Here is a 27197-nt window from a genome sequence, read left to right on the forward strand (position 1 = left end):
AAAGGCAAATTGAATTTCACCAAAATTTAAAACTTGTCCATAAAAGGACACTATCAAGAAAGTGAAAAGGCAACCTACAGAATAAGAAACTAGATGCAAATAATGTATTAGATAATTAATATTCAAAATGTATAAACTACAACAAAAACAAAATAATTAAAAATAGGCAAAAGACTTGGATAAATATTGCTCCATAGAAGATATACAAATTGCCAATAAGCACATGAAAAGATGCTTAGCATCACAAGCCAGTAGATAAAGAGAAATCAAAATCATAATAAAATAACACTTTATGCCCATTAGTGTAGCTACAAAGAGAAAAACAAGTGGTGAGGATGTGGAGCTGTTGGAATCCTTACTATACTTTGTTGGTGGAAATGTAAAATACTATGGTCACTCTGGAAAAGTTTTGGATTCCTTAAAGTAAACACATAATTATCATATAATCCAGCAACTTCACTCTTAGGTATATACCCCAAAGAATTTAAAGCAGAGACTTGAACAGATACGCACACAAAATATTCATAGCAGCATTATTCACAATAGCAAAAAATGTCCATCAATCTAAGTGTCCATCAACAGATGAACAAAATGTGTATATACATGAAATGGAATATTATTCAGCAAAAAAAAAAGGAATGAAATTCTGATACATGTTACAACATGGGTGACACTTCAAAACATAATATATGAAACAAAACAGACACAAGAACAAATATTTTATGATTCCATTTACATAAGGTGACTAAAATAGTCAAATTCAAAGAGAGAAAGTAGAACAGGTTACGGGGGTTGGGGGGAGGATGGGAGCTAATGTTGAACGGGTAACAAGAGTTTCTTTGGGATGATTAAAGAAAAAGTTCAGGAAATAGCGGTCATGGTTACACGATACTGTGAATGGACTTAATGCCACTAAACTAAAAAATCATTAAAATGGTAAATTTGGTTATATATATTTTACCCTAGTAAATTTTTAAATGATAATGTATCCAATGGCCTCACCACATTTGATGAGCCTTTTGTTCCTCAACACAGATGATGGCTACAGAACTTATTTAGATAATACTTTATAAAATCTTGGTTGGTAGTAATGATAAACAGTACCCACCCCAAAACACAAACACACACACATACACATACAACACTGCACTCAATTCTCTATCAAATCTCTATAATATCTACCAAATATCTAGAACTATATTTTGTAAAAGACTACAGATCCAAATGAGTTCACTAGTGATGGAGAATTTACATCCACCCCCAAGCTGGCAAATATAAACACATACATTTTCTAAGCACAGAGCTTATATTCACAAATAACTTTTTGCTTACAGACAAAATTTCAATTAATAATCACAATGGGAATTTAGTTATTTAATGCAACCACTAATCTAATGTCACCAATAAAATCTAAACAGTTATAGCACAAAACCAGGGTTATATTGAGTGGGCATGCATTGATAGTTTATACAATGTAACATTACAACAACAAAAGTAATTGAATACAAAATTTCCCGTGACTTTTCATGGTTTTCAAATTTCATGGCACAGATTACAAAAAAAAAACCCTATAAAAACAGATTTTAAGTATTTTCAGTAAAATGGTAAAAAATTGAATAAGACTATACTTTTATTTTAATATTGGGCTGAAGATTTAAAACCTCAAGCTGGCCCAAAATGTCAAAAATGACAGGTAAATAATTCCAAGGTCTAGATAAGACTTTAGTTCTGGTTCTGAAGGACTAGTCTCCCCCTGTGACAAAAACCCTGTAGGGTCTATTTCTCAATGCAAACATGTCTTTGTAATACTGTGAGAATACAAACTTGGAAATATACCTGAAATCAGAACAGGGGTGAAAAACAACACAATCCCATCTTATTTCTGCCTGCCATCATAAAGCCGCCTGGGTCCAAACGCTGAACATTGTCCCTCAATATAAAACTAAATTAAGAAGACAATGACTTTTACCCTCCTGGCTGACATACTTCTACAGAATTATGTATTACTACATATCAAGGCAGTCTACGCTCTGGTAATTTGCTTCTCTAGAGTGTAATTAGCAAAGCACCAAATTTATAAACTGATATATGGCAACTCAAATATTAAACACATTTTTCAAACAGAAGCAAACATTTTCATATGCCATATTATTCTTAGCTTACATAGCTACCAACATAGAAAGAAGTGGGGAAGCTTTGAACATATCTTGTACTTTTCATCAAGGCTAAAGTGCAAAATATCTCCATATTTCTGGTATTTTAATAGAAAAAATCATCAAACATACATAATAAAGGAACTGCACTGACAGAATACACACACACACAAAAAAGACCTCTTTAAATATATACCTGGAGATTACATAAGACCAATACAATATTTCTTCAGTGAAATCTGTAAATGAACCAAGTTCTCACTGAACTTTAGATTTTGTTTGATTCTTTCCCAGGATCAGAAATTCCAAAATTAGAGTAGGGGAGAAATGGGAAAAATAACATTGCATGACAATGAACACTACGTTCATAAAGAACCTTTCTGTAAAGAGAGAGAGAGAGAGAGAGAGAGAGAGAGAGAGAGAGAGAGAGAGAGATTGATTGATTGTGGAAAAGATCATGAAAATAATCCTATGAGAACTAATTTTTAAACAGTAAATTTGAGCCTTGGTCTTCATGAAAATACTACAGCTTATATAGAAAACTATACGCATACAAGATTCCAGGGGGGGGAAAAGTCAAAATACATATTATTTCACATTATGTAAGGCCTAAACTTTTGAGGGGAGGAAAAAAGATGGCCAACTGAATCTTAATACAGAATCGTTTTCTAGCCATGTGGCTCAACGGCTGGTGCATCATTCCATACACCAAAAGGTTGCAGGTCCAATTCCCAGTCAGGGCACATACCTAGGTTGCAGTTTTGACCCTAGTCGGGCCACATACAGGAGGCAACCATTGATGTTTCTCACATTGATGTTTCTCTCTCCCTTCTTCTCTCTGTAGAAATCAATAAAACATATCCTCAGGTGAAATTAAAAAAAAAAAAAAAAAAAGAATCCAAAATTATGAAAATTCCTGGGTCAAAGAGTGCTCCAAATGAAACCATACTTTGTAAGACATACTACTTAGATATATTTTTAAAAGGAAAGAAAATGTTCTGAATAACTATAGTTATTCCCTTCCAAAAAGGAAATCTTAAATTAAGGGGAAAAGATTCTAAGAGTATAAACGAGGCTGGCTCAGGAAGAAAGTTGAACAACATATCCAAGATAGTGTCCATAAAAGTAATGATGGTACATCTTTAATAATAAAGAAATAGGCTATAAAAAAAAGTTCATTATCCAGACTGGTTTTAGTAAAAGCTCATTTGTGCTCCTTTGTGGGTGCATAATAAAGTTCCATGGGTTTGTTCACTTTCCAGTATTTCTCACTGACCAATTCCAAAGAAAAAGAGCCATTTAATACCTAAAACAACAAGAAAAAGAAAGAATTATGAAAACTCAAAGCATAGTAATAGGGAGATGAAACAAACATCTCACTATTGAAAGTCCACCTTTAAAAAAAAACAAACAAAAAAAAAAACTTAGGATAAACTTCTTGTCACTTCTACTATTCATAAAACATATCAAAAACTTAACTACCCGGTACTCCCTCTCTCGGGGTGTCAGGATCCAGTCCTGTGCCATTTTATTAGGCCCCACCCCACCATTTGCCACTCTCAGATGGCTAATTTGCTTCCAGTTTCAATGGCCTATTATTTTAAACTAGAGGCCCAATGCACGAAATTCGTTTAAGGGGCCCCCGCTGCCGCCGCCGCCTCTGCCTCTGCCTCTGCCGCCTCTGCCCTCACTGCATGGCTTCATCCAGTCTAATTAGCAGATTACACTTTTATTACTGTAGATACTCACAGTGAACTGCCCACTGGCTGTTGCTATATAAATGGTATACTGCTTCTCACTGGCTGTATCAAGATTCATCTGGTTTGATTCTCCTTTGCTTCGAAGTTCTTCTAAAGCTAACCTCACAGCCAGATACTTGGATAAGTGATCAACGGTGGCATTACCAGAAGTCTTTATGTATCTGGAAAAAGATATCATTAAAATTTAATTTCTAAATTAATGAAAATGTATTTAGATTACAGGACTAATACATTTCTAGAAAATGTAAATGTCTTTATTATTGATAAAATAGTATCAAATTATAATCATCTATTAGCTAAAAATTCCTTATTGAAAGTATATTATCTAACAGGCCACAAAAATACCCATAAAATACCGTATGATATAAAATGGTAAAAATCAAATATACACAGTACTGAGGAAAAAGAACATCTCAACCCAATGACCAAAGTTCTGCTATCTACAGCAGCAAGAATATGACCAATTGCTTATTGCTGAAAAATCCATCAATTTTGTGGTGTTTAAGACTGAGCATAAAAGTGCTAACCTTGGGGAGTTAGGAATGGTATACTCATCAATAACTGAGCAAATATTTGATGTTTATCTGTACTCAATGGCAGGCAGAATGCTGAAATACAGTGCCATCCTCACCAGCAATAATTCTGGTGTTTATTGGCACCCCAGTACCATTGTTAAGAAATTTAAGTGACCCTTTTTTCTCCCTCCTCTAAGGAGGAGGTTCAGGGCATTCCCTTCAGATATCCAAGTATGGATGGGAAGCATGGAGGAAGAAAGCAACAACGAGGCATCAGGAATATCCAATGATCCCTGGCAGTCAACTGGATGGCAAGCATTGCCCTTCTTTCTTATGCAAAACTGCCTTTGAACTCCCAATTAAATTTTCTGAATTCAGATAATCTAAAACTAACCCACACACTTACCTTGTCTGTGCACTGTCATCTTTTTCCATCAGTGTGGGGTGAGGCCTGAACACTAGCTCAATTTCACTAGCACCATCCATTACGGGATCAATTGCCACTGTTGCATTATTGTTATCAAGCTCAAGCCCAGAATCATCTGATGTTTTGGTCCGTTTGTTGCTAGGTCCTGCTTCCTGATTGCTGTGTGTGGATGCATTACTACAGTGAGAACTGTCACCATTGTCTTCTGCTCCACTGCCATTTTCAATCTGCTGTTTCTTGCCTCGCTGTAGTCTAGTTAAGGAAACAAAAGGCGTTGCAGAAAATGTACTTAGGCATTTTTAGTGAATCCCTTTGAAGCATGTTTACAGAACTTTAGAATTCTAGAAAAGTCAAGACAATTCTATAAAAGCCCAGTAGGGGGCATGCAGGAGGCAGCCAACAGATGTTTAATCAATGTTTCTATTTCTCCCTACTCTCTCTCACTTTCCTCTCTAAAAAAAAATAAAAGAAAAAGAAAAAGAAATCAATTTTAAAAAAGGATTGTATAACTCTTTTAAAATAAATACATCCAAAACTTAGTACTTTATAACTATGTATGATGAAAGGGGGTGGGTACTAGAAATATTGGGGGAAGGACTTTGTAAAGTATATCATTGTCTAAACACTATTCTGTGTACCTGAAACTAATAATGAAATAATATTGAATGTAAAAAGTAATTAATTTTTTTAAATTTTAATACTTTATTTAACTTTACGAAATACAATTTCAGATGAGTTTAACGGAGTTTAACCTCTAGGCCAGTGGTTAAAGGTTGCACTTTTTTTAAAAAAAATAAAAACATGTATTTTTATTGATTTCAGAGGGAGAGAGGAAGAGCTAGAAACATAAAGGATGAGTGAGAATCATCCATTAGCTGCCTCCTACATGTCCCCTAGAGGGTATCAAGCCAGCAACCAAGGCATGTAGCCTGACTGGGAATCCAATTGTTACCTGCTGGTTCATGGATCAAGGCTCAACCACTGAGCAACACTGGCCAGACTAAAGGCTATACTTTAAAACCACTCCTGAAACCTTAAATACTGATGCCTGAATCCAATCAAAGATTCTGATTCAGTTGGTCTGAGGTGTTGCCTGAGCCCTAGGATTTAAAAACTTTCCAAGTGTCTCTGAAGTTCAGCCAAGGTGAGAACTAGATATGGATGGGACTCTATTGGCATCTCCTACTTTGAGGCCTGAATATATGAGGGGATGTCAGAGAGAAAAAGAGAATGGGAGTGAGAAGATGCCCAAATTATGTAGGGTTTTAAAAGCCAAGGTCTTTTAACCTGAATATTAATAGAAGTTATTACAGACTTTGAAGCAAAGTAGAATCATGATTTGACTTTCAATTTTACAGAATCACTCTGGCTGCTATGCTGAGAATAGACTATGTGGGGTTAAGCTTGGAAAGTATAAAGACCACTCATGAGGATTTTTCAGTACCAAATGAAAGATAATGGTGGCCTAGACCAATCTATAGATAGATAGATAGATAGAGATATATCTAGATATGTATGTGTGTGTATGTATTTATGGAGATGTATACATACATACACACACACATATCTAGAGTTATACATATAAAGCAAATGAAATGATAGAGCTGCCATCAAATGAAATGAGCAAGAATGAAGGAAAATAGGGATTAAGAAGAAAAAGTTCAGTTCTTGTCTATACATGGTAAGTTTCAGGTAAAGAAATAGCTAATAACATACAAAGGGAACCAGGAAAATATGGTCTCCTGAAAGCTGGGAGAAGAAAATTATTCAGAAAAATTAATTTGTAAAAGACTACTAAGTAAGATGGGGTCTGAGAATCAGCAATTAGATTTCACAATGTGGACACCACTGGTAACTTTTGATAAGATACAAGGGATTAAAGTCTGACTAGAGGGTTCAAAATGAAATGAATAAAGTAGAGACAGTGAGCACAGACAACTCTTTTAAGAAGTTTTGCTATAAAAAGAGAAATAGGATAGTAGGTAAGTGGAGGGAAAAGTGAGTATAAAAGGGTATTCAAAAGTTCTGCTGTCTTAAATGGAAACCCAGGCATATATGATACCTGGAAGCATATACCACACGTGCATAAAAATGTAATCATGCAGAACTACCATTTATTACTTTCTGTATTTTGTCTTTTTCAAAATGAAGGCTAAGTAAATTCAATATTTAATAAAGTATTCAAGAAAATGGCCACCTTCTTCCCAGTGTACCTGTTCATGGCCTGTATCTTCAGTCCTTCCTCAATGCTGTGACTCAGTGCTTGCTGATTATTGTGCTTATTGATCCTGGCTAATACTCTCTCTTGATGAGCTTCATACTCATCACGACTTGGATAAATTTTGCTGATGAGTGCATCAAAGTTCGGATCTGGCCTTAGTGATCTTTTGGAAACTAGCTTTTTCCGACATGTCGGACATTCTTTATTGCTAAATAAAAAGAAGAAAAACAATGTAAACGATGCCAGTACTTTTAGGCTAAAGACAAAAATATCTAGCTTCCGAATAGTTACATTATCTTTATTCTAATATCTTTAAGAAGTCACATAAATTTAAACTGATTAACCTAAACTTTATTAAAAATCTGACTAATCTTGAGTAAGCAAGATTTTTGGAAATCTCAGATACTCTATACTAGTTGTTGGGAAAAATTTGAATATCCCCAATAATAACATTTTAGAAATAAAAATAAATTCTTTTCCTAATATTAATTTCCCCTTTCTCAATCCCATGACATACAAGCAAAAAATCATCACCTATATTAATTTATGTTATCAATTACTTTATTTAAACAATTCATAAGGATATTATTTTGTATACTTAAACAGAAAAACATGGCTTCATAATTTCCTCAAAATAAATATGCATCCTATAAAGCTTCTGAAAATGTATTTTTTCAAAATGAATTATTTCAAAACAAAGATATGCCAATAATTTAAACCTAGACTTTATAAAAATTTCCAATTCTCAAATCAATACTTCTAGAGTATGTACTTCTCAAAAACCTATAGAACACTGTCTTGGTACAATTGAAGTGCCTGGTATAACTCATTTCAACATACCCACTTCTGAGGGCTGTGATAATGCAATCTGCACAAAAACGGTGTAAACACTCCTTTGTAGTCATGGTGTTCTTCAACATATCCAAACAAATTGGGCACATTAATTCACTGTGTAGACTTCGAGGTGAAACCACAATTTCCAAGCCATCTGTTATTGCCTCCTGTAAAAGAAGGAAATTTAAATGCTTTTTAAATTTAAATATTTTTTTTTGTTGATAAGTTCAAATACACAAAAGTATTAAGGATGACAAAAATGAACATCTACATACCTATCACCCAGCCACTATCAGTGTCAACTCACAGCCAATCTTGTTTGGGCTATAATATCCCCCGATTCTCCTCATTGCCCCCGCCAATGCATTATATACAAATGCTCTTATTTTAATGCTAAAGATAATATATTAATGTATCTAAAAGACATCTAGGAGTAAATTAGCCTGGGTATAATAAGAAAAAGCATTGAATTAGGAATCAGATACGTTAGGTTTTATTTTTTTAAATTTGTACCATACTGTTAATTTTATTATATAATTTTGAATATGTCAAGTGAAAAGCAACTCTTAAAAATATATATATTATTTCTTTTATTTTTTAAAAATATATTTTATTGATTTTTTTTTTTTTTTTTTTTTTTTTTTTTTTTTTTTTTTTTAGAGAGGAGGAGAGAGGGATAGAGAGCTAGAAATGTCGATGAGAGAAAAACATCGACCAGCTGCCTCCTGCACACCCCCCACTGGGGATGTGCCCACAACCAATGTACATGCCCCCTACCGGAATCGAACCTGGGACCCTTCAGTCCACAGACCGACGCTCCACCACTGAGCCAAACCGGTTTTGGCAATAAATTATTTCTTTTTTAAAATTTCTTTATTCATTAAGGTATTACATATGTGTCCTTATCCCCCCATTAATCCCCACCTCCCATTCATGCCCCCATCCCCCTGTTGTCTGTGTCCATTGATTAGGCTTATATGCATGCATATAAGTCCTTTGTTTGATCTCTCGGTTTTAGTTTTAGCCATATTAACTAGTTATGTGGTTCTAAATAACTATTTAACATTGTTCATTACTCTGCAAAATGAGGAAGTTTCTTCCACCTTTAGAAATGACACCATTTTGATAATATAGTTCCCCCCTTTTTTATCAGTGGCTTCACTTTCTACGGTTCAGTTACCTATGGTCAACCACAGTCCGAAAATATTAAATGGAATATTCCAAAAATAAACAATTCAGAAGTTTAAATTGTGCACTGTTCTGAGTAATGTGATGAAACCTTATGCCATTCTGCTTCATCCCACTTGGGAGGTGAGTCAGCCCTTTGTCCAGCATATCCCCACAGTATACACAAGCTACAATACTTTTAGGCTGGCACAGGAGCCTTCTCAGTTAGCAGATCAATTGTCTCAGTATCTTGAGCTGTGTCAAGTAACCTTTATTTTACTCCCAATGGCCCCAAAGCACAAGAGGAGTGATGCTGGCAATTTAGATATGACAGAGAGAAGCTATAAAGTGCTTTCTTTAAATAAAAAGATGAAAGTTCTCAATAAGAATAGAAAATATTGTATGCTGAGGTTCCTAAGACCTATGGTAAGAAGAAGTGTTCTAGTCATGACATTGGCTAAGTTATAAACTAAGCTTTATCCTAGGTATGTTTGTATAGGAAAAAAAACAAGGTATTTACAGTGTCTAGTAGTACCACTTGTGGTTTCAATCATACACTAGGTATCTGAGAATGTAATCTTGTGGATAAGAGAGGACTACTGTAAGTTATACATTTCATGCCATCTATTAAAAAGATTTTAAGATTCCAATACAAATATTTTCTAATTGATATGCATGGTTTAACTATTTCATTTTAAAATCATTTCTTTGAAACTTAAAAAGTTTTGGTCCACAAAAGCAATTTTACACAGTGGTCAGGTTCTCGGCTAACTGATTTAAATCATGATACACCTGAAGTATTTTTATTTGTCATGTCTAAAAAATGTTAGTGAGAAAATACATTAAGAGTTCCAATATACACATCTCCCAGCTGCAGAGAGACTAGTGACTCCTGCTTCTTCTCTACCACCACTATCCACTCTTCCTTGAGAACAAATTACCTAGCTCAAAGGCCACCAGTACTGGCTCCTATGGAATAAGAAAAGAGATTCAGGAGCTCCCATGTTAGTGACACTTCCTTGTTTCTACTGCTTCTCCATAGTACTTGCTTTCTCTAAAGGGTCAAAAACTGGTGACTCCACAAGGAAAGACAGAAATAACAGGTACTGTCCATAAAGAATGCAAGTAAAATATATTTATATTTATAATAACTATCACTATTATCAATAGTCTATCATGTTTCAGCCTCGCTATATAAAGCATTTTCTATTTATTACTTAGTTTTAATACATACACAAACTTCTGATTTAGAATTATAACCTCTGATGAGGAAATAATCAGAGAATGATGATGACTCAGCTAGTAAGTCTGCCCTGATTAGAAAGAACTCGCCTAGCTAAATCCCAACCCTGGATATACCCTACCATCCCTGTTCTCCAGCCCTGTACCCGTGCAGGTAGAGCAGCACTGTGGAGGTTAAATGGGGGGAATCTCACAACCAGACTGAGATCACTAAAACTTTCACCAGACTCAAATGGGTGTTCAACACTGCTCAGTAACTGGTTTCTCTAACAGACTCATTTTTGCTTTTGGTACACTATTGTACAACTTTTCTTCTATCTGCAGACCTTCTCCACCTGAACATTCAATACATTACCTCAAATTTCATAAATCATCTTGTTTCTTGCTATAAGGAAAAAGTATACCTCTTCCTATTGAAAATACATTCCTTTCTATGTTATCAAGTGTATCACTCTTGACTATTCTATCTGCTCTCAGATTTTAGCCAACTTTCCTCCACTAAATCAGCCTGGAGGAGTATCTCCACAGAGTTGCTACACGGAGAAATATGAACGATACACCTTAGAGTTGTCAAGGACAGAGAGGTGGGGAAGAGAGGGGAGTGTTGGACAAGGGAAGTGGAAGGAGTCTACCCAGCTCTATCTCCTTACAAACAAAATGAAATTTAAAACTTCCCAAATCTATGTTCCCCTCCAGTATTTGCTCCATTTCTCTGCTCCACGGCAGAGCCAAACTTTTCTGAAGAATTGATTATATGTTTTCACTTTTCCCTCTTCAACATAGCAGCACAATCTATCAAGTGAATCTCTTGAAAAAAATCATCAAGTACATATTGACAAATCTAATGTACACTTTGTAATACTCAGCTTATTCATCTTCTGAATACTGTTGAAAACAATAACTGAATCCTCATCTTTGAAACACTTCCTCATAGGTTTTGTCCCCCCACCCCTCCCTCTCATTTTTTCCTGTCTCTTTAGTTGGCTCCTTGTCCATTACTTAATTTCTAAATGTTGAAGCTCCTCTGGATGAAGATCTAGGCCCTCTGCTCCTCTTTCTAGGCGATCTTATCTATTCACTAAGCTGTAAATGTGCTGACAATCTCTAAACCTTAATATTTAGTCAGTTCTCTAGTTAACATCACTGCCTGTTTTATAGGCATCACAAACTTAAAATGAGTTCAGTTTTTAAGTATGCTTAGCTCCTTCAACCCTGCTTCCACCCCCAGTCTTCTCCATCTGTAACTTCTCAAAATAGTCTTCCCTACTCATTTCTCAAGGTATAATTACATGGATGTTTTATCTGTTTAATGTCTATAAATTCTAAGAGCTGATGTTACATGTTTTATTCACCATTTCACCTAGTGCCTACCTTAGAACCCGTAGAATATGGATTCAAATTATTTGTTGAACGAAGAGTCGATCAAACATACAAAAGTCAGTACTACTTATTTATCAATTTATTATTACTGTTATGTTCTTCCAAGTTTTCATTTTCTATAAATGCATCCCAATTTATATATGTATCATATTTCCCGTTATCTTAGTCTACATTACCTGAGGTGTTCGTTGTAATTCATATAAACTGAGTTCCCATGTTTTGCTTAATGGTTGAGTTCCATTCGTCTGCACAGCCTGAGACATTGCTAGGAATAAAAAGGAAAGAAAAAACAATTTCAGTATCTGAAAGGGAAATAAATCTCAAAAGTGATTCTTAGAAATTGTAAATCCTGAGGGTAATAAAAATAAAATTATACACTGGCTCCTCAAAATTTTTTTAAAAATTAAAAAAAAAAAAAAGCTCAAGAATCTCTCCATTTAAAATACAAACTACTAAAAAGCAAGAAAAACTAACTGATCTCTGAATGCCCAAAATTATTAAACACACAGAAAGTACTTGATCATTACTGAAGATACAGGAAACTGTCTTAACCAAAACAATACTTTTTTAAAGAGGCATGATCCTGGAACTTAGAACTAAATCAGGAAAATTTCAGACTCTTCAGCATGGCCTCTAGTCCAAGCTTTGTCAAAGATACAAAAGCTGCTTTCCAGCACTTTAAGCTACTGGTCACTCTGTTCTTCCTAAGCTCTGCCCTCAGGAAAAACTGGTTAACCAGAACTTAACCTGCCAGGATATTATCCAGAACCTCCTGACCCGGAGAAAAAAAATATCCAACTTTTGCCCATTCTAGCCATCCCATCCCCACCTACTAGAAAAACAGGGGGAGGGAAAAAACTAAGAACCAAAAATCAACAGCATTATCTGTAATATCAAAAAATCATAAAAGTCTATGCATGCCTATCAATAAGAATATGGCTAATATATATGTTATAGAATACTATGACATGAAGTTCAACAGATGTACACAACCAACATTCAGCTTTTTTAAAAAGCTGGTTGTAGAGCAAAATGTTTACCATGCCTGTTTTAGAAATTAAAACAGAAATTCAAACACCTAAAGATGCTTGTGATTCTGAGTTCTGTTCACCATCTGTCAGCCACATCTGTCATTCTTCTCTTTATCAATCTTGTTCATTTTAATTTTACAACCTTCTCTAGCTCATCCTTCTATCTGTAACAGAAGACTCTCTTCCCCAAAGATTTTCCCATAGCTAGCTCCTTCATGAAGTCTAACTAAATTCTTACTTTGCCATTCTTTCATGTCTTCCTTCCCCCACCACCCTCCCACCATGGCACTTTTATCTATTTCCCTCTGCCTATCCCTTTTGTCTCTGTTTTTGTTTTGTTTTTTTAATATGTTTTTATTGATTTCAAGAGGAAAAGAGAGGGAGAGATAGAAACATCAATGATGAAAATCATTGATCAGCTGCCTCCTGCATGCCCCCTACTGGGTATCAAGCCAGAAACCTGGGCATGTGCCTTTGACCAGTATCGAACCCATGGCCCTTCAGTCTGCAGACCCATGCTCTACCTATGCTCTGTCCACTGAGTCAAACTGGCTAGGGCTGCATATTTCTTTAAAGGACACATTATAACATTTAGAGCCCACCCAAATAATCCAGTATAATCTCTTTATATAAAGATTTTTAATTTAGTGACATCTGCAAAGACATCCCAACTCCCTCCAACCTCCAATAAAGTAGCATTACAGATGCCAGGGATTAGAATAGAGATATTGTTTGAGGGCCTATTTTTCAGCCTACCACACTTGCCAAAAAAAATTAAGAGTAACTTATAACCAACTCCTCACAAAGCAACACTTTATGTCTTAATCCTGTATATAATTTGTTCCCTTAATTTGTTTTTTAGACTTTGAAATATATATCAGAAATACATTTTTTAAAATTAACTCTTCCAAACTTTAGCATTTTTTTCTTCTTTCATTAGTATATCATACAATATGTGAATGATCAAATGATTTGTTTCTTAATTAAAACACTCCTTGCTTACAGGATACAGGTGTTAGCTTTTAGAAATTTATTCAAGACTAGGCAAATAGGGAGCAAAGATAAATTCTCAGTAAGCAATTCACTGTCATCATAGCATTGTCTGCCGTATCACCCCATGAAAACCACTTGCAGCAGTTTTAATCTGAAGTGACAGCTGTAAGAGACATTAATTTCTTAAGCATCTAAAGACAGTGTTCTTTATTGAAAAAGTTGTCACTGTACTAAACAACTGGAATATACATCTAACTTATTTTTGCTAACCTAATAGCTTCTTTATTTAAAAAGATAATATAATCAACTCCTAATTGGATTGTATTTTTTCCACATCATGGAACACAGAGCAGAAACCTTTCAAAGGTGAATTACAGAGCTTCATTATCCAGTCTTAATTAAGTTTTTGAGTACTGGTAACAGACTTAATGTTTTCTAACCTCTATATAATTAAGTTGTTACAGGAAAAATAAATGTTCTAAGATTTTTTAAAGTACCACTTAAAATCCAGACCTAGATCATCTAGATCACCTGCGCCCTCTTATAATATTTCTCATCACCCCTCATTCTTCTAACACCACTCCTTCAACTCCTGTTCCACAACACAGATACTTTCTTAATGGCCCAATACAGTCTTTCCCCAACACTTCAGATACATCTATCAAGGTCTACTATTAGGCAACATCAGTTATATTAGTAGCAGCCTTGTTTTCCTTCTGCCCCTGTATACCCACATTAGAAGCTAACAGACCCACAATAAAAACCAGTTGAGTAGGAAACATTTACTGAGATAGGAAATGAGACCCTCCAAGAGTTTATTGGCTAGTGGGCCCTGAACAATGTTTTCCACACAATTTGGTAAATGCTACAAAAGCACAAAAAAGTAGTCACATGGAGGAGCAGACATCAGAAAAGGGTTTCCTAGAGAAAGAGACTCCTCTCTTGGAAGAGGAGAATTTAAGGTTAAGTGTAAGTTAACCAACTAAGGAAAGGAAAGTAATCCAGAAGGACCAACATAATAAGCAAAGGCACAACTCAGCATAGGCTGTTTGTGAAACTCAAAATTGTTCACTACTAAATGAGTGAAATGTGAGAAGCTGACATAAGTGAAGCCATTTAAAAATGGAGCCAGAGCAGCCATTCCAGAGGAAGTGCTTTTATGCCTTGAGCCTTGAACCTTTGGAATATTTGAACTAGAGAAAATAAGCTTTGGACTGGGCAAAACTAACAATGTATTACAAACAACCAATCGCAAAGCCAACAGAAAAGTAGACATTCTGGATACACAAACTGATGATTATGGATTCTAGTTTTGGACAGAATCAGTTATCAGCCACATATAGCTAAAATGTTAACTCAGTTTGTTAGCACCAATAGAAATTTCTTTCTTCTCTTCATGAATTATTCCCTTCCTTTTCTAATAAAACCCTTTGTGCTCACCCTATAATTAGGCCAGTTTTTAGGGCTCTGCCTGAATCAGTGTTTCCAAAATTGCAATTCTTTTGATCCCAAATAAACATTTGTTGCCTCTCCTTTTTGTTTTGTTTTTTGTTTTTTTAGCTTAACAGAAAAGAGGGAGGTTGGAAGTAGAACAGAGGCTAAAGAATTAAACTGTGGACCAGATTATGGAGGCCTACTATGCCACATGCAAAGGTGTTGGGGGAAATCCACAGTGAAATGATGAAAATCAGATTTATATTTGAAACCCACAAATCAATTCCAGCAGCAGTAGAGGATGGACCTGTGGAAGCAAAATTTAGTTGAAGAACTGTGCAATAATACAAATGAAAAATGAATACATTTTTATAATAAGTATGAATTAGAAGGGGCAGAGCTGAAAAACACTTAGGAGGTAAAATACAGGGGATACAATAAATGAGAAAAAAAGGAGAGTAAAGCCACAAGCTGCCTAGCTTGTTGCTGTCTAGTAGTCAGTACTTTAAAAAAAAAAAATCTAAAGTGAGATAGCAAAATATATATTTAAAATTACTATATAATTTTAAACAGGTAATGAATGGTATGCATGTTCTAGAAAGGGATGAGAAGCTAACCTCAGTTTTTGGACTTGTTGCACAGGAGGCACATGCAATATTAGGCACGCTGTCTCCTCTTTTCCCTCTGTAAAGACAACACAGTTTGTCACCAGGCTGACTCTTCTTCAAAAGGAGTGACCAATAAAGTTACCCCAACAGTTTTTCTCAAGTTTATACTCAGCCTTGCAAAATATCTGTTGCCACTAGGTGGAGACAATTTTGATAATAGGAATATTGGTTACTTAATAGGAGTAGCCACAAATTTTCTACAAATACATGCACGTGGTAGAAAAGCTCTGCTTCTAAATTCTTGGGTGAAGTAGAGCTAACCACTTTATCCGAGGATCCGGTTTCCTTCTCTGTAAATAAAACTTTCATTAAGAAGCATCAAGAGCCCTTCTTAGCTCTAATATTTTGTGGATCAAAAGCTTGCTATAAAAAAGATCCTTACCTCTACAATGCCTAAAGATGATCCTTTCTCTTGCCCTAAGAAAGTCTACCATTAGCAACTTCTTTTTAACTTGAATACTTAAATCAAACACAACATCACTCATTTCCCCCAATCTTTTCTTTTCAAAATAAGAGGTACCGTATTTTTCGGACCATAAGACGCAAGTCCCTGCGTCTTATGGTCCAAATATAGCCTACACATATACTTTTAAAAAAAAAAGTTTTTTTACTTGCCCGGCTCTGTGTGGTCTCTGTGTGCTTGCCCGGCTCTAAAATGGTTCTAAATGCTGCTGTTTACTTTACAGGGTTGATTACATGTGTTTATGACTGTGATGTTGGGTTTTAATGCACATAAAATATTTTAGGACACTATTTGTTTCAGAATCTTTTTTTCTTCATTTCCCTTCTCTAAAAACTGGTGCGTCTTATGGTCCGGAGCATCTTATGGTCCGAAAAATACGGTATATTGTATATTAAAGTTCAAGTATCTACCATTCAATGCGACAGCTAAGGTTTCTGCACTCTGTCTTCAAGAAAACTGCTGAAACTATACATCTCCACGCCCATCTGGCTTGTTTGCATATATCTTATATAATAAGAGAGGAATATGCTAATTATCCATTATGCCATAAGGCGTAATGACTGACCAGGTAACAACTGGATCACGGTTCTGCACGAGGGTGGGGCATCAAACTACAAGCAGGCAGCAGAGCTACAGGAGCGGGCAGAGCAGCAAGCTATCAGGGGGAGGGGAGCTACCGAAGGGCAGGGCAGCAGGTGGAGAGCTATAGGAGGGCGTGGCAGAGAGCTACTGGCACACAGATTCGTGCACATGGCTACTAGTATTTTACAATAGATAAGTTAGCTATAGATCTTTTTCTGAACTAGTACACTGATGCTATAGAATGTACATCTGTGAGTGGGAGTTGTTTCTCTTTTGTTTTCATTTTTTTTGGTCCCATTTGGTAAGAACTTTCCATTTTTGTTGATTTACTGAATTCTAACTCATTTGTCTGACAAGACATTCCTTACACTGGTGCTTTACTTCTGATTCTCATCTGTCAATCTAAATTTTGTAACTTCTAAGACTGTCTTAATCACTGCTTGCTCAAGGGGTTTCTAATACATTGCCAGTCCTAGGAAATTATATATATAAGCCTAAGTGACCATCTGACCAATACTATGATGTGCACTGACCACCAGGGGGCAGACACTCAATACAGGAGTTACCTACCAAGCTGCAGTGACTTGGCAACTGCAGTTCTCAGGTGACACACTGGAACCAGAGGAGGGAGCCTGATTCTGGGATGTGTCACCTGAGAACTGTTCTCTCACAACCTGGGACTCCTCGGGAGATGTCTGAGAACCAGTTTTGGCCTGATCCCCACAGGCCAGGCCAAGGGACCCCAACGGTGTACGAATCTGTGCACCAGGCCTCTAGTGTTATTAATAATAGGTAACTTTTGCCCAGTTGATATGGCTCAGTGGTTGAGTGTCCACCCAGGAACAGGAGATTATGGTTCAATTCCCAGTCAGGGCACATGTCAGGGTTGTGGGCTCGATCCCCAGTAGTGGACATGCAGGAGATGGCTGATCAATGATTCTCTCTCACCACTGATGTTTCCATCTCTTTCCTGCCTCTGAAATTTTGCTTAATCCTAATAACCCTATGAAGAAGGTACTAGAATTGCTCTCATTTAACAAATAAAGAATCAAGCCAAAATATAAATAAATAAATAAATAAATAAATAAGCAACTTGCTTCAAAGTCTCATAGTAAAGGTCAAAGGCAAAACTCAAATGCAGGTTTGTTTGACTAAGAAGGCCATGCCCTTAGCCACTGCACCGAACATACAATTAATATTACTACTACAATAATGCCATGAGTATAGAGACATTTGCTGCAACGTCAACATGACATTGCTTCAATCATTAAAAGTAGTAATTATATTAATACCATATCCAATGACTAGTAATACTTATAAGGTAAAGTGATGAGAGAAGCCACCAATTTGCATCTATGCTTCAATTAGCTATGTAAAAGTTATGTTCTAGAACACATGTGTCAAACACAAGGCCCGCGGGCCAAATCCGTCCCGCCAGGCCTTGCAATGTGGCCCGCACCACGCTGTCATCACTGCACTCCGCTGCATTTCCATCACAATGACAGTTTATGACTGTTCAGTAAACCATTCGGCCCGCGATTTAGGCTGGATTTTAGATTTTGACCCCTTCTCTGATTGAGTTCGACACCCCTATTCTAGAAGGTAAAAATTGTTTGGAGTTTGTGGGGAGGCAAGGTTCCCTCCATTTTTCAACTCCTATTATTATTATTACTACAATAAGCACAGATTTTAACAAAGAGTTTTAAGACAACAACAGATAAAAACAGAAGAGTGAAGAATGTGTTTCTAGGGTCCCTCTGTCACATGGAACAGATTTTTCTCTTGTAAAAAAAAAAAAAAAAGAAAAACAACTACAATGGGGAATAGTAGCAGTAAGACTGGGATTCAGTTCCAAAAGGTAAACTAATTTAATCTTTTTTTTCCTCTTTAGGAGTTTCTTGTCACCTGGTTTCTGCAACTCAGATCAAAAGTTTAAAACTGGAAAAGCAGCTTCTTCAATTTCAAAAGCCAGGGTATAAAAAAAGCATGAAAATGGAAATAAAAACTTTTAAGGACAGAAAGAAATCTTATAGCTCTGATAAATCTAAAGATTAGTATAATTTTAGGTTTATGAAAGAAAGCTGCAAAAACTTGGCATAGCTCATATATACTAGAAATCAAAATGACTTCGGTGAGTCAATATATGTAAACCACTTTACCTATAAAAAGAGCATGTTTTAGGTGATATATATATTTTTAAGTATATACTAATTGCTAATAGTACCTGCCCTTTTAGACATCCAGATCTTATTAGCAATGAAAATATATTTAAATATACACATATATTTATATAACAAAAGCAATGAAAACTTTGGACTATAACATATCAATTCAAAACAAATGGAATTAAACTAAAAAGCTTTTACACAGCAAAGGAAACCATCAACAAAAAGAAAAGGCAACCTACTGAATGAAGAAAATAACTTTAAATCATATATATAACAAGGGGCTAATATCCAAAATATGTAAAGAACTCGTACAACTCAACAGACATTTTCCAAAGGCATACAAATGGCCAAGAAATACATAAAAAGATGCTCAAATCATCATGGAAATGAAATTCAAACCACAAAGAGATATCACTTCAAACCTATTGGGGGAGGGACTACTACACTATAGCCAGACTTGGGAAAAGTAAGATTAAAGAACATCCACTTCTCCCATACATCATTTTCACCAACAACTTTTTTATTTCTATTCTTTCTTTTTTAAAATATATTTTTATTGACTTCAGAGAGGAAGGGAGAGGGAGAGAGAGAAACATCAAAGATGAGAATCACTGATTGGCTGCCTCTTGCATACCACCTAGTAGGGATTGAGCCTGCAACCCAGGTCTGTGCACTTGATCAGAATCGAATCCGGGACTGTTTGGTCTGCAGGGCAACACACTACCCACTGAGCCAAACCAGCTAGGGACCAATAACTTTCTTTTAAATATCCTTAACAAGAGAATGCAAAGCTTTTAATAACACCCAGATGTGTCTGAGGCAATGTCTTTAGCCAGTTCTCTTTTCGATACTTCTCTATAGACTGTTAATTTCTATTAGTTCTTGATGCCAAAATTTCATTCCAAGTGTCTTCATCAGTTCCAAATCCTTCATGGCAGCAGGCAGTTCATCATATCCAACCGGGCTGGAGTTTTTTAGAGCCAAAGCAACTTCCTCAAGATGACCTGTAGGAGTTTCCTTCAGAGATTCATCCAGAGGCTTTCCTTTTCCTGGAGATACGCTGCTTGGATCTGTGGATGCTGTGCTGTGTGTTGTTTCTTCTGGTTAGAATGTGGATGATGACTGCTTCATCCACCAGGTGTGGTGTTGTTTTTCTTTTTTTAAATATATTTTATTGATTTTGTACAAAGAGGAAGGGAGAGAGATAGAGAGTTAGAAACATCGATGAGAGAGAGTCATCGATCAGCTGCCTCTTGCACACCCCCTACTGGGGATATGCCCGCAACCAAGGTATATGCCCTTGACTAGAATCGAACCTGGGACCCTTCAGTCCCCAAGCCGACGCTCTATCCATTGAGCCAAACTGGTCTCGGCATGTATTGTTTTTCTTTTAACAGAAAAGCCAACATTCTTGCTAGAAGTAGAACCAGACCTAGAAACCAAGTCTCCTACCTTCTACTGTACTCAACACTACACCTTCTGTAATGCAGGAAAGGTGTCATAAAATATTTGGCTAGATTCCAAGACAAACGTCCCAGACTGAATTAGACTCTATATAGGTAGTAAATAGTATAAACAGTGAGGTTTAATGCAATTACTGGCATAGAAGCATACATCTTTTTTAAAGTGAAAAATCGACTGGTTTTAAGTTAAATCAGCAAATGTGTATCTGCAGGCAGGAAGCAAGCATGACATGTCTAAAAAGAAATCAAAATGAAGCACTGCAGTTAGAACAGTCCACAATAGTTAATGGAGGCAGTGGTAATTAATACAGGGAGTAGGAAAAAAGGAGATATTTTCAATACAGGGAGTGGGGGGAAAAAGGAGATAAAGAGTAGACAACTAAAAAGAATAGTATAAAAGGAAACTACATAATGTTTCTAATTTTAGGAAATAAAATGAGGGACTTCTGTCTTTTCTCCCCCCTTTCCATAAATAACTGAGATTTTAGAAGATTAGGCTATAATTAAAAAAAAGGTAGAAGATTTTAGTCAGTCACCAAATGAAATCTCATGCCCTAGCCCAGTGGTCAGCAAACTCATTAGTCTACAGAGCCAAATATCAACAGTACAGCGATTGAAATCTGAGAGCCAAATTTTTTAAACCTATACTACTTCTAACGTCACATCTTCAAAATACCCAGGCCATGGTATTTTGTGAAAGAGACACAATCAAGGGGCCAAAGAGCCGCACGTGGCTCGAGAGCTGCAGTTTGCTAACCGCGGCCCTAGCCAATTGGGCTCAGTAGATAAGAGTGTCAGCCTGCGGACTGAAGGGTCCCGGGTTTAATTCCGGTCAGGGGCATGTAACTTGGCTGCAGATTCCCCAACCCTAGTCCGGGTTTGTGCTGGAGGCAACCAATCAATGTTTCTCACAGTGATGTTTCCATCTCTCCCTTCCACTCTCTCTAAAAAATCAATGGAATCTTGGCTGGTTTGGCTCAGTGGATAGAGCCTCGCTCGGCCTGTAGACTGAAGGGTCCCAGGTTCGATTCCAGTCAAGGGCACATGCCTGGGTTTCGGGCTCAATTCCCAGTAGGGGCGTAAAGGAAGCAGCTGACCCATGATTCTCTCTCATCATTGATATTTCTATCTCTTTCCCTCTCCCTTCCTCTCTGAAACCAATAAATACATATTTAAAAAATAAAAATAAATGGAAAAATATCCTTAGGTGAGTATTAACTTAAAAAAAAAAAAAAAAATCCCTGCCAAAGTTGCTGGCTCTGGAATATAACACATTATAAACCCAAAGTCCTATTTCTAGCTATTGGTATTATACAGTTTAAATTAACCATTTACTCTTTAAATTCTCAGATCTGTAAATCAAATAACACTCCAAACTATTTTTTATGACTTTTGAAGGAGTAAACAATGCTGCAAAGGTAATGATCAATATTTTAATTCCCATTACCCATTACAAAAATAAATATTCCTTGAATGTCTTTTATGTGCACAGTACTTGGGTAGGCTAAAAATGAAGAGACAGTCTTCGTAATTCAGATTAATGAAACACAGAGAAATGCTTAACTAATCATGATTATGATTACATGACAAAATTGAGGCATATCAGAAATAGTTTTCATAGGTACTGGCTGGCCAGAGGAGTCAGAGAAAATGAAGTTGGATTTGATCAAGAGACAAAGAAGGTAATTATTAAATTTAGCTAGGAAGAGAAGAGTACATAGGTTGCTATATCCTTTAGGTTCTCAACGCACTTCACTCATCTGTTACTGTATTTAACACACTGGACAGTCATTTATTTGTCATCCCCACTCAGTCTGCAAATCCAAGGATTTACAAGAAACCATGTTCATTTTTCTATACTTAATCATTAGCCACACATGATAATCGATGTTTTTTGAACAGGTAAGGTTAAGGACACGATTCCCTATTTAAATTATTGTATTTTAACCTAGTCTATCTGTGTGGGTTTACTCACTGATTCTCAACTTCAAAACTACCATGCTAGCCTCTGGTCTATGGTGCTGGAGCTGAGACTGTGCAACTATCCTAAGCTACTCTTCTGCCAGGGAGCTTCTTGTTCAGTAAGCCTTGCCAATGGAGGAATTATTAAATGGAGATTTGAAAGGAAGAAGAGAGATGAACATACTTCTTACAATTGCTGAAGCAGCAACTGGTTCCAGGCCCCAGCTTCTTTCTGTTCTCCCAGAACCGGCCCTATCAGCAGCTCAACACTAACCTCCTCAAAAGTTCAGAACCAGGCCCATGGAATCTTTTCCCTGAGCTCTTAGGCTGACTAATGTAATGTTCTCTTTTTGTTCTTACACCTATCTAACCAACTCCCTATATTAAATCACCACTGCTGAAATTCCCATTGAAGTTTCTGTTTTCTTTACTGGACACCAAATACATTACTAAACACAGGGATTCTAACCGTTCTCCTCTGAGATACCTTCTTGCTACGTCAATGAAGGATAAATTCCTATCCTTTAGGAATTTATTCCTATAGATAAAAGGAGTTAGTCCTACAGATAAAAATTCCAAGTATGCACACCCACCTCTTTTTACTAGATACAGCTAGAGAAAATGGGAGATGGTAGACCTGATCTCAGTTCCTACAAGCCTCCCGTAGTATGAGCATTATACCATTCTGAATGTGATTGTTATATTTAAAAACTTTTTTTTTCTGTTCATCATGGCCTCTAAATGCAAGCTAACTACTTCATCTAGTGTTCAACAAAAGAAACAGCATTCTGTTCCAACACTAAAACTGAGCTGAACTTAAAGGTATGCTGTTCTCCCTTCTTAAGGGATTTTTAAGCAGCATTTTTTACTACATGTGATTTTCATTTTATTGACTTTAGCATTTAACCTCTTCATAAAACACAACTCCACACTTTAGCAGAAACAAAAAGAAATCCCTCTCACAGGAGTCCACAATCAACACATCTTTTGAAAACAAATGATCAAAATGCTTTGATATTTTAATGACATGCTTAAATAAGATGACTTCATTAAACAATTTATTCTGAGGTAAATAACAAAAATAATGTCACTATTGTACTTAAATTGATCTTTTAAAATTACGACAAAATGTGAGTGCCCGGCTAGCTCAGTCGGTAGAGCATGAGACTCTTAAAATTACGACAAAATGGAGATATGTAGAAGCAGCGCACAAGTTGTTAACGCATTCTCTAAATGAAATGGGAGAAGGCCAACTCAAACAACAGGACTCTTTCTAAGAATGTTCAGTAATTTATGTAAGTTCTAAGATTCCAACAAGAGGTATTAGTAGGCCCAGACATATATCAGTCCACTTCAGCTGCCTAACATCTGTAAGACAAAAGAGAAGAAGAATCTCAAATTTGAAAGAAAAACTATAGTCAGTTCCATGGAGTCCCTCCCTATAGCATAAAACTGATTAACAGCCAACCTACCTCCTAGCTATGGGCACATGAACACCAGCTTCTATTTCAGTGCCAAGAGCTGCATACCCAGCCAGAATATCCACGTAAAATCAACTACTGTAAGCTGTACTTAAAAGAGACACCTGAGGACCCATGTGACATATTAGGTAAAAAGACCGGAGGTGCTGAACATACAGGATATATGCACCTTCAGGGAATGAACAGCATAAATGTTACTGTACCTTTGTACCCAAAATTACATGGGGATCTAAACATTCAATAAGTTACTACGATAACAGAGATCTCAAGAAGAAAAAAAAAACACCAGGAAATTAAATAACTGGTGTCTGATGACAATGTATGTCTCCCACAGCATGCATAATAAACAATATTAATTGAAAGTCAAGCATAGATCTGTATGTGTGCAGAATATACATAATCTCATGGTATTTTTCTTTTTTTAAAAATCGCAAACTGTAATGCATTGCTTAATTTCTCCAGATTTAATAAATGAGGCGCCACAACATTATGCAGTGCTGTAAGTCATACTAGAAATGCTGTCAAAATTTTAATAAAGTGCTTTTTAATGTTAACTCACTTCTCTTGGCTGGAAAGAATTCCGCTTCTTTACTAATGTATAGAAATGAAACTGTCACTAAAATATCTGGTTATATATTATTCATTAGACATATATCACCTTTATCCAACAACTCCATAATATAAACACAAATTATGAATAAATCAGATTAAGGAGATAGACCTGACATACAAAGATGTTTGCTGACCTGAACTATCTTTCTATCCATACAAACCAGGGACCTAGCTGTCTGAGTGCTCCTCACAAGCTCGGGAAAACTAAAAATTCTTCATGTCTGCATTATGTTAGCGGTTTTAATTTGAAACTTTTCTTTTACGCAGCACATTTAAGGACCATCAGCAGCATATGATTCAAATGCTCAAAAGGGACTAGCCTACTCAGGCACTTTTCCTCCCTAAAATCTCCATTTCACCCCCACACCTATTATAATTAACCTCCAACGTGGACTCCGCAAGGGTACCTGAAGGAAATAACCCAAATCCCTAGAAGTGAGAGGCCATATTTGCTGTGCTATCCCTGGAAAATGGAGTCTTATATAACAACCAATTACTTTACTAAAAAGTGCGTTCAGTGTGCAATCAAGATTTTAAAAGATACCTGTTGATTGTGACACAAGTAGAAACTTGGGGGGATGGGGGGGGGGGGGAAACAAGGAATGACCGAATCATGTTGCTGCCATTTAAATTCTTTATAAACCAAAGGATCATTTTTAAGAACCAAGATCTAACACCAATCTATGCTGTTAAAATATTCAACAACCACACACCTTAAGGCAAGCGAGGAAAGTAGATTATCTACCCATTACACTAAGTTTCAGCTCCTCACCTTGGAACTACCAAAAAAAAAAAAAAAGTAGATTTATAGAATGCAGATCACTCGTACACCGGTTCCCAGCGTGATTCTCGGGCTAACACAGTGACACCGCGTCTCAAAATTTTGAGTTTTTAAAAGAAGCAAAGCACAGTACTCAGGTAACCGAATGCAAACCTATCCATTTCACAGCACAATGTCTCTACAGCCCTCAGGGGAAGCTGACATTTTCACACATCAAGGCACACATTCTGGAAAACTTCTGACAGCCATAAAGTAAGAGACCCCCGCCTCCATGCCCCCCAAAAAATAACCTTCAAGGAGATAAGCCATTCCTTAGGATTATGGCCTTAGCGGGCAGATAACGGGCATGAACCTCAAAGCCCGTAACTAATTTTAACCCCACAGCACCTCCGGGAATAGGAGGGGAAATTATCCTGACAACCGGGTCGAAGGGGGATCCCCGACGACAGCGGGTACCCCCAAGATCTCCGCGTCAACGACAGGATTCGAACCCCCCGAAGCTTCCAGCAGAGACACACCGAGACACCCCCTCCCCCCACGACTCCTCGGGGTCAACCTGGCGATTGAGAAACCAGCCACAGACCCTGCGGGGGCCCGGGGCCGGCGGCGCTCCAGGCGGTTCTCACCCAGAGGGTTCCCCCCCGCAGCCTGGGGGAACCCCGACGCCGGGGAGCGCCGCCCCGCGCCCCGCCGACTCCGGCACCCCCGAGGGAAAGGGCTCCCCGCACAAAGCGCCCCGCTCCGCCCGCTCCGAGGGCAAAGCCCGGAGAAATCCCCCGCATTCCACGCCTTTTCGCCTCCGGAAAGGGGCCGCCGCCGCCGCCGAGAGGCTGGGGCCCCGCCGGGGAGGAGCCGGCGGCGCGGCGCGAGGGGTTCGCGGCCAAGGAAGGAATCCCGGAGCCTCGACCGATCCGCCGCCCCCGCCAAGAAGACCCTGGGAGACTCGGGAACAATGCGAAGCCGCCTCCCCCGCCCCGAGAGAGAGCGGCCGGGGGCGGCGGCGCCATCTCCCCTCACACTCCCGCGGACACACTCACACACACACCCCCGGCCCCGACCGCCCGCGGCCGCCCTCAGCCCGGTCCGACCCGGCCCGCTCCGCCCGCCGCCCTTCGCTGCCGCCGCCGCCGCCGCCCGCCGCCCGCCGCCCGCCGCACTCACCGGCTCCCGGCCCGGCCCGGACTCCGCTGCCCGCGGCCGGAGCGAGACTCAGGTCCAAGCCGCCGCGGCCGCCGGCGCCGCCGCCGCACAATATGGCGAGCCTGGGCTTCCGCAATGGAGCTCGGGAACTACAACAGGGGCCGCTCAATATTCATGAGAGACCGAGGGGGAAGCCGGCTGGGCAAGCGCTGCGGGGAGGGCGGGAAGGAGCGAGCGAGCGAGGGGGCGGAGGCGCGGGATGGGGACGGGGACGGGGACGGAGAGACGTGCTGGCGCGGGAGCGCCGCCGCGTGCTGGCCTGGAGGCCCCAGCCGCCGCCACGCCCCGCCCCGCCCGCCGTGGCCCCGCCCACGCCCCGCCGCCGTCCACGCCCAGGCCTAGGCCACGCCCCTCCTGTCGCCGGTCACGCCCCCGCCCCGCCGCCGGCCCACGCAGCCTCGGGCAACTCCGGCGCCTCCACGTTCTCTGCCCGCTGCTGGCAGAGCCCTCCCCGGCCTCGGCCCATCCGTCCGGCTCCCCGGGCCGGCTGCGGGGCGTGCGCTGAGAGGTGAGCTCCCCTGTGACCGTCCCCAGCTCTTCCACCTCCAGCCCCTTAGTGATCCTCCTTGGGCATTCACCTTCACAACTTCACCTGATGAACTTGGGCACCCCACCACCCCCTTTCAGCAAAGACACACTTTCCACCCTGCACGCGCAACC

At 38.4% G+C, this 27197-nt stretch overlaps 1 protein-coding gene across 1 annotated transcript; it reads right to left on the minus strand.

Annotated features, from left to right (window-relative positions):
* Positions 1 to 856: 856 nt before the first annotated feature.
* Positions 857 to 26770, minus strand: RNF2 (ring finger protein 2). Its single transcript, XM_036442321.2, has 7 exons — positions 26499 to 26770; positions 11876 to 11964; positions 7917 to 8077; positions 7069 to 7284; positions 4835 to 5107; positions 3903 to 4074; positions 857 to 3459 (listed from the first exon to the last, which is right to left on the minus strand). The coding sequence occupies exons 2-7, from the start codon at positions 11960 to 11962 to the stop codon at positions 3358 to 3360; spliced, it is 1011 nt and encodes a 336-aa protein (XP_036298214.1). The 5' UTR covers positions 11963 to 11964; positions 26499 to 26770; the 3' UTR covers positions 857 to 3357.
* Between the last annotated feature and the right edge of the window lie 427 nt (positions 26771 to 27197).

Source organism: Pipistrellus kuhlii, unplaced genomic scaffold (genome assembly GCF_014108245.1).
Source record: "Pipistrellus kuhlii isolate mPipKuh1 unplaced genomic scaffold, mPipKuh1.p scaffold_m20_p_18, whole genome shotgun sequence".
Taxonomy (NCBI): Eukaryota; Metazoa; Chordata; class Mammalia; order Chiroptera; family Vespertilionidae; genus Pipistrellus; species Pipistrellus kuhlii.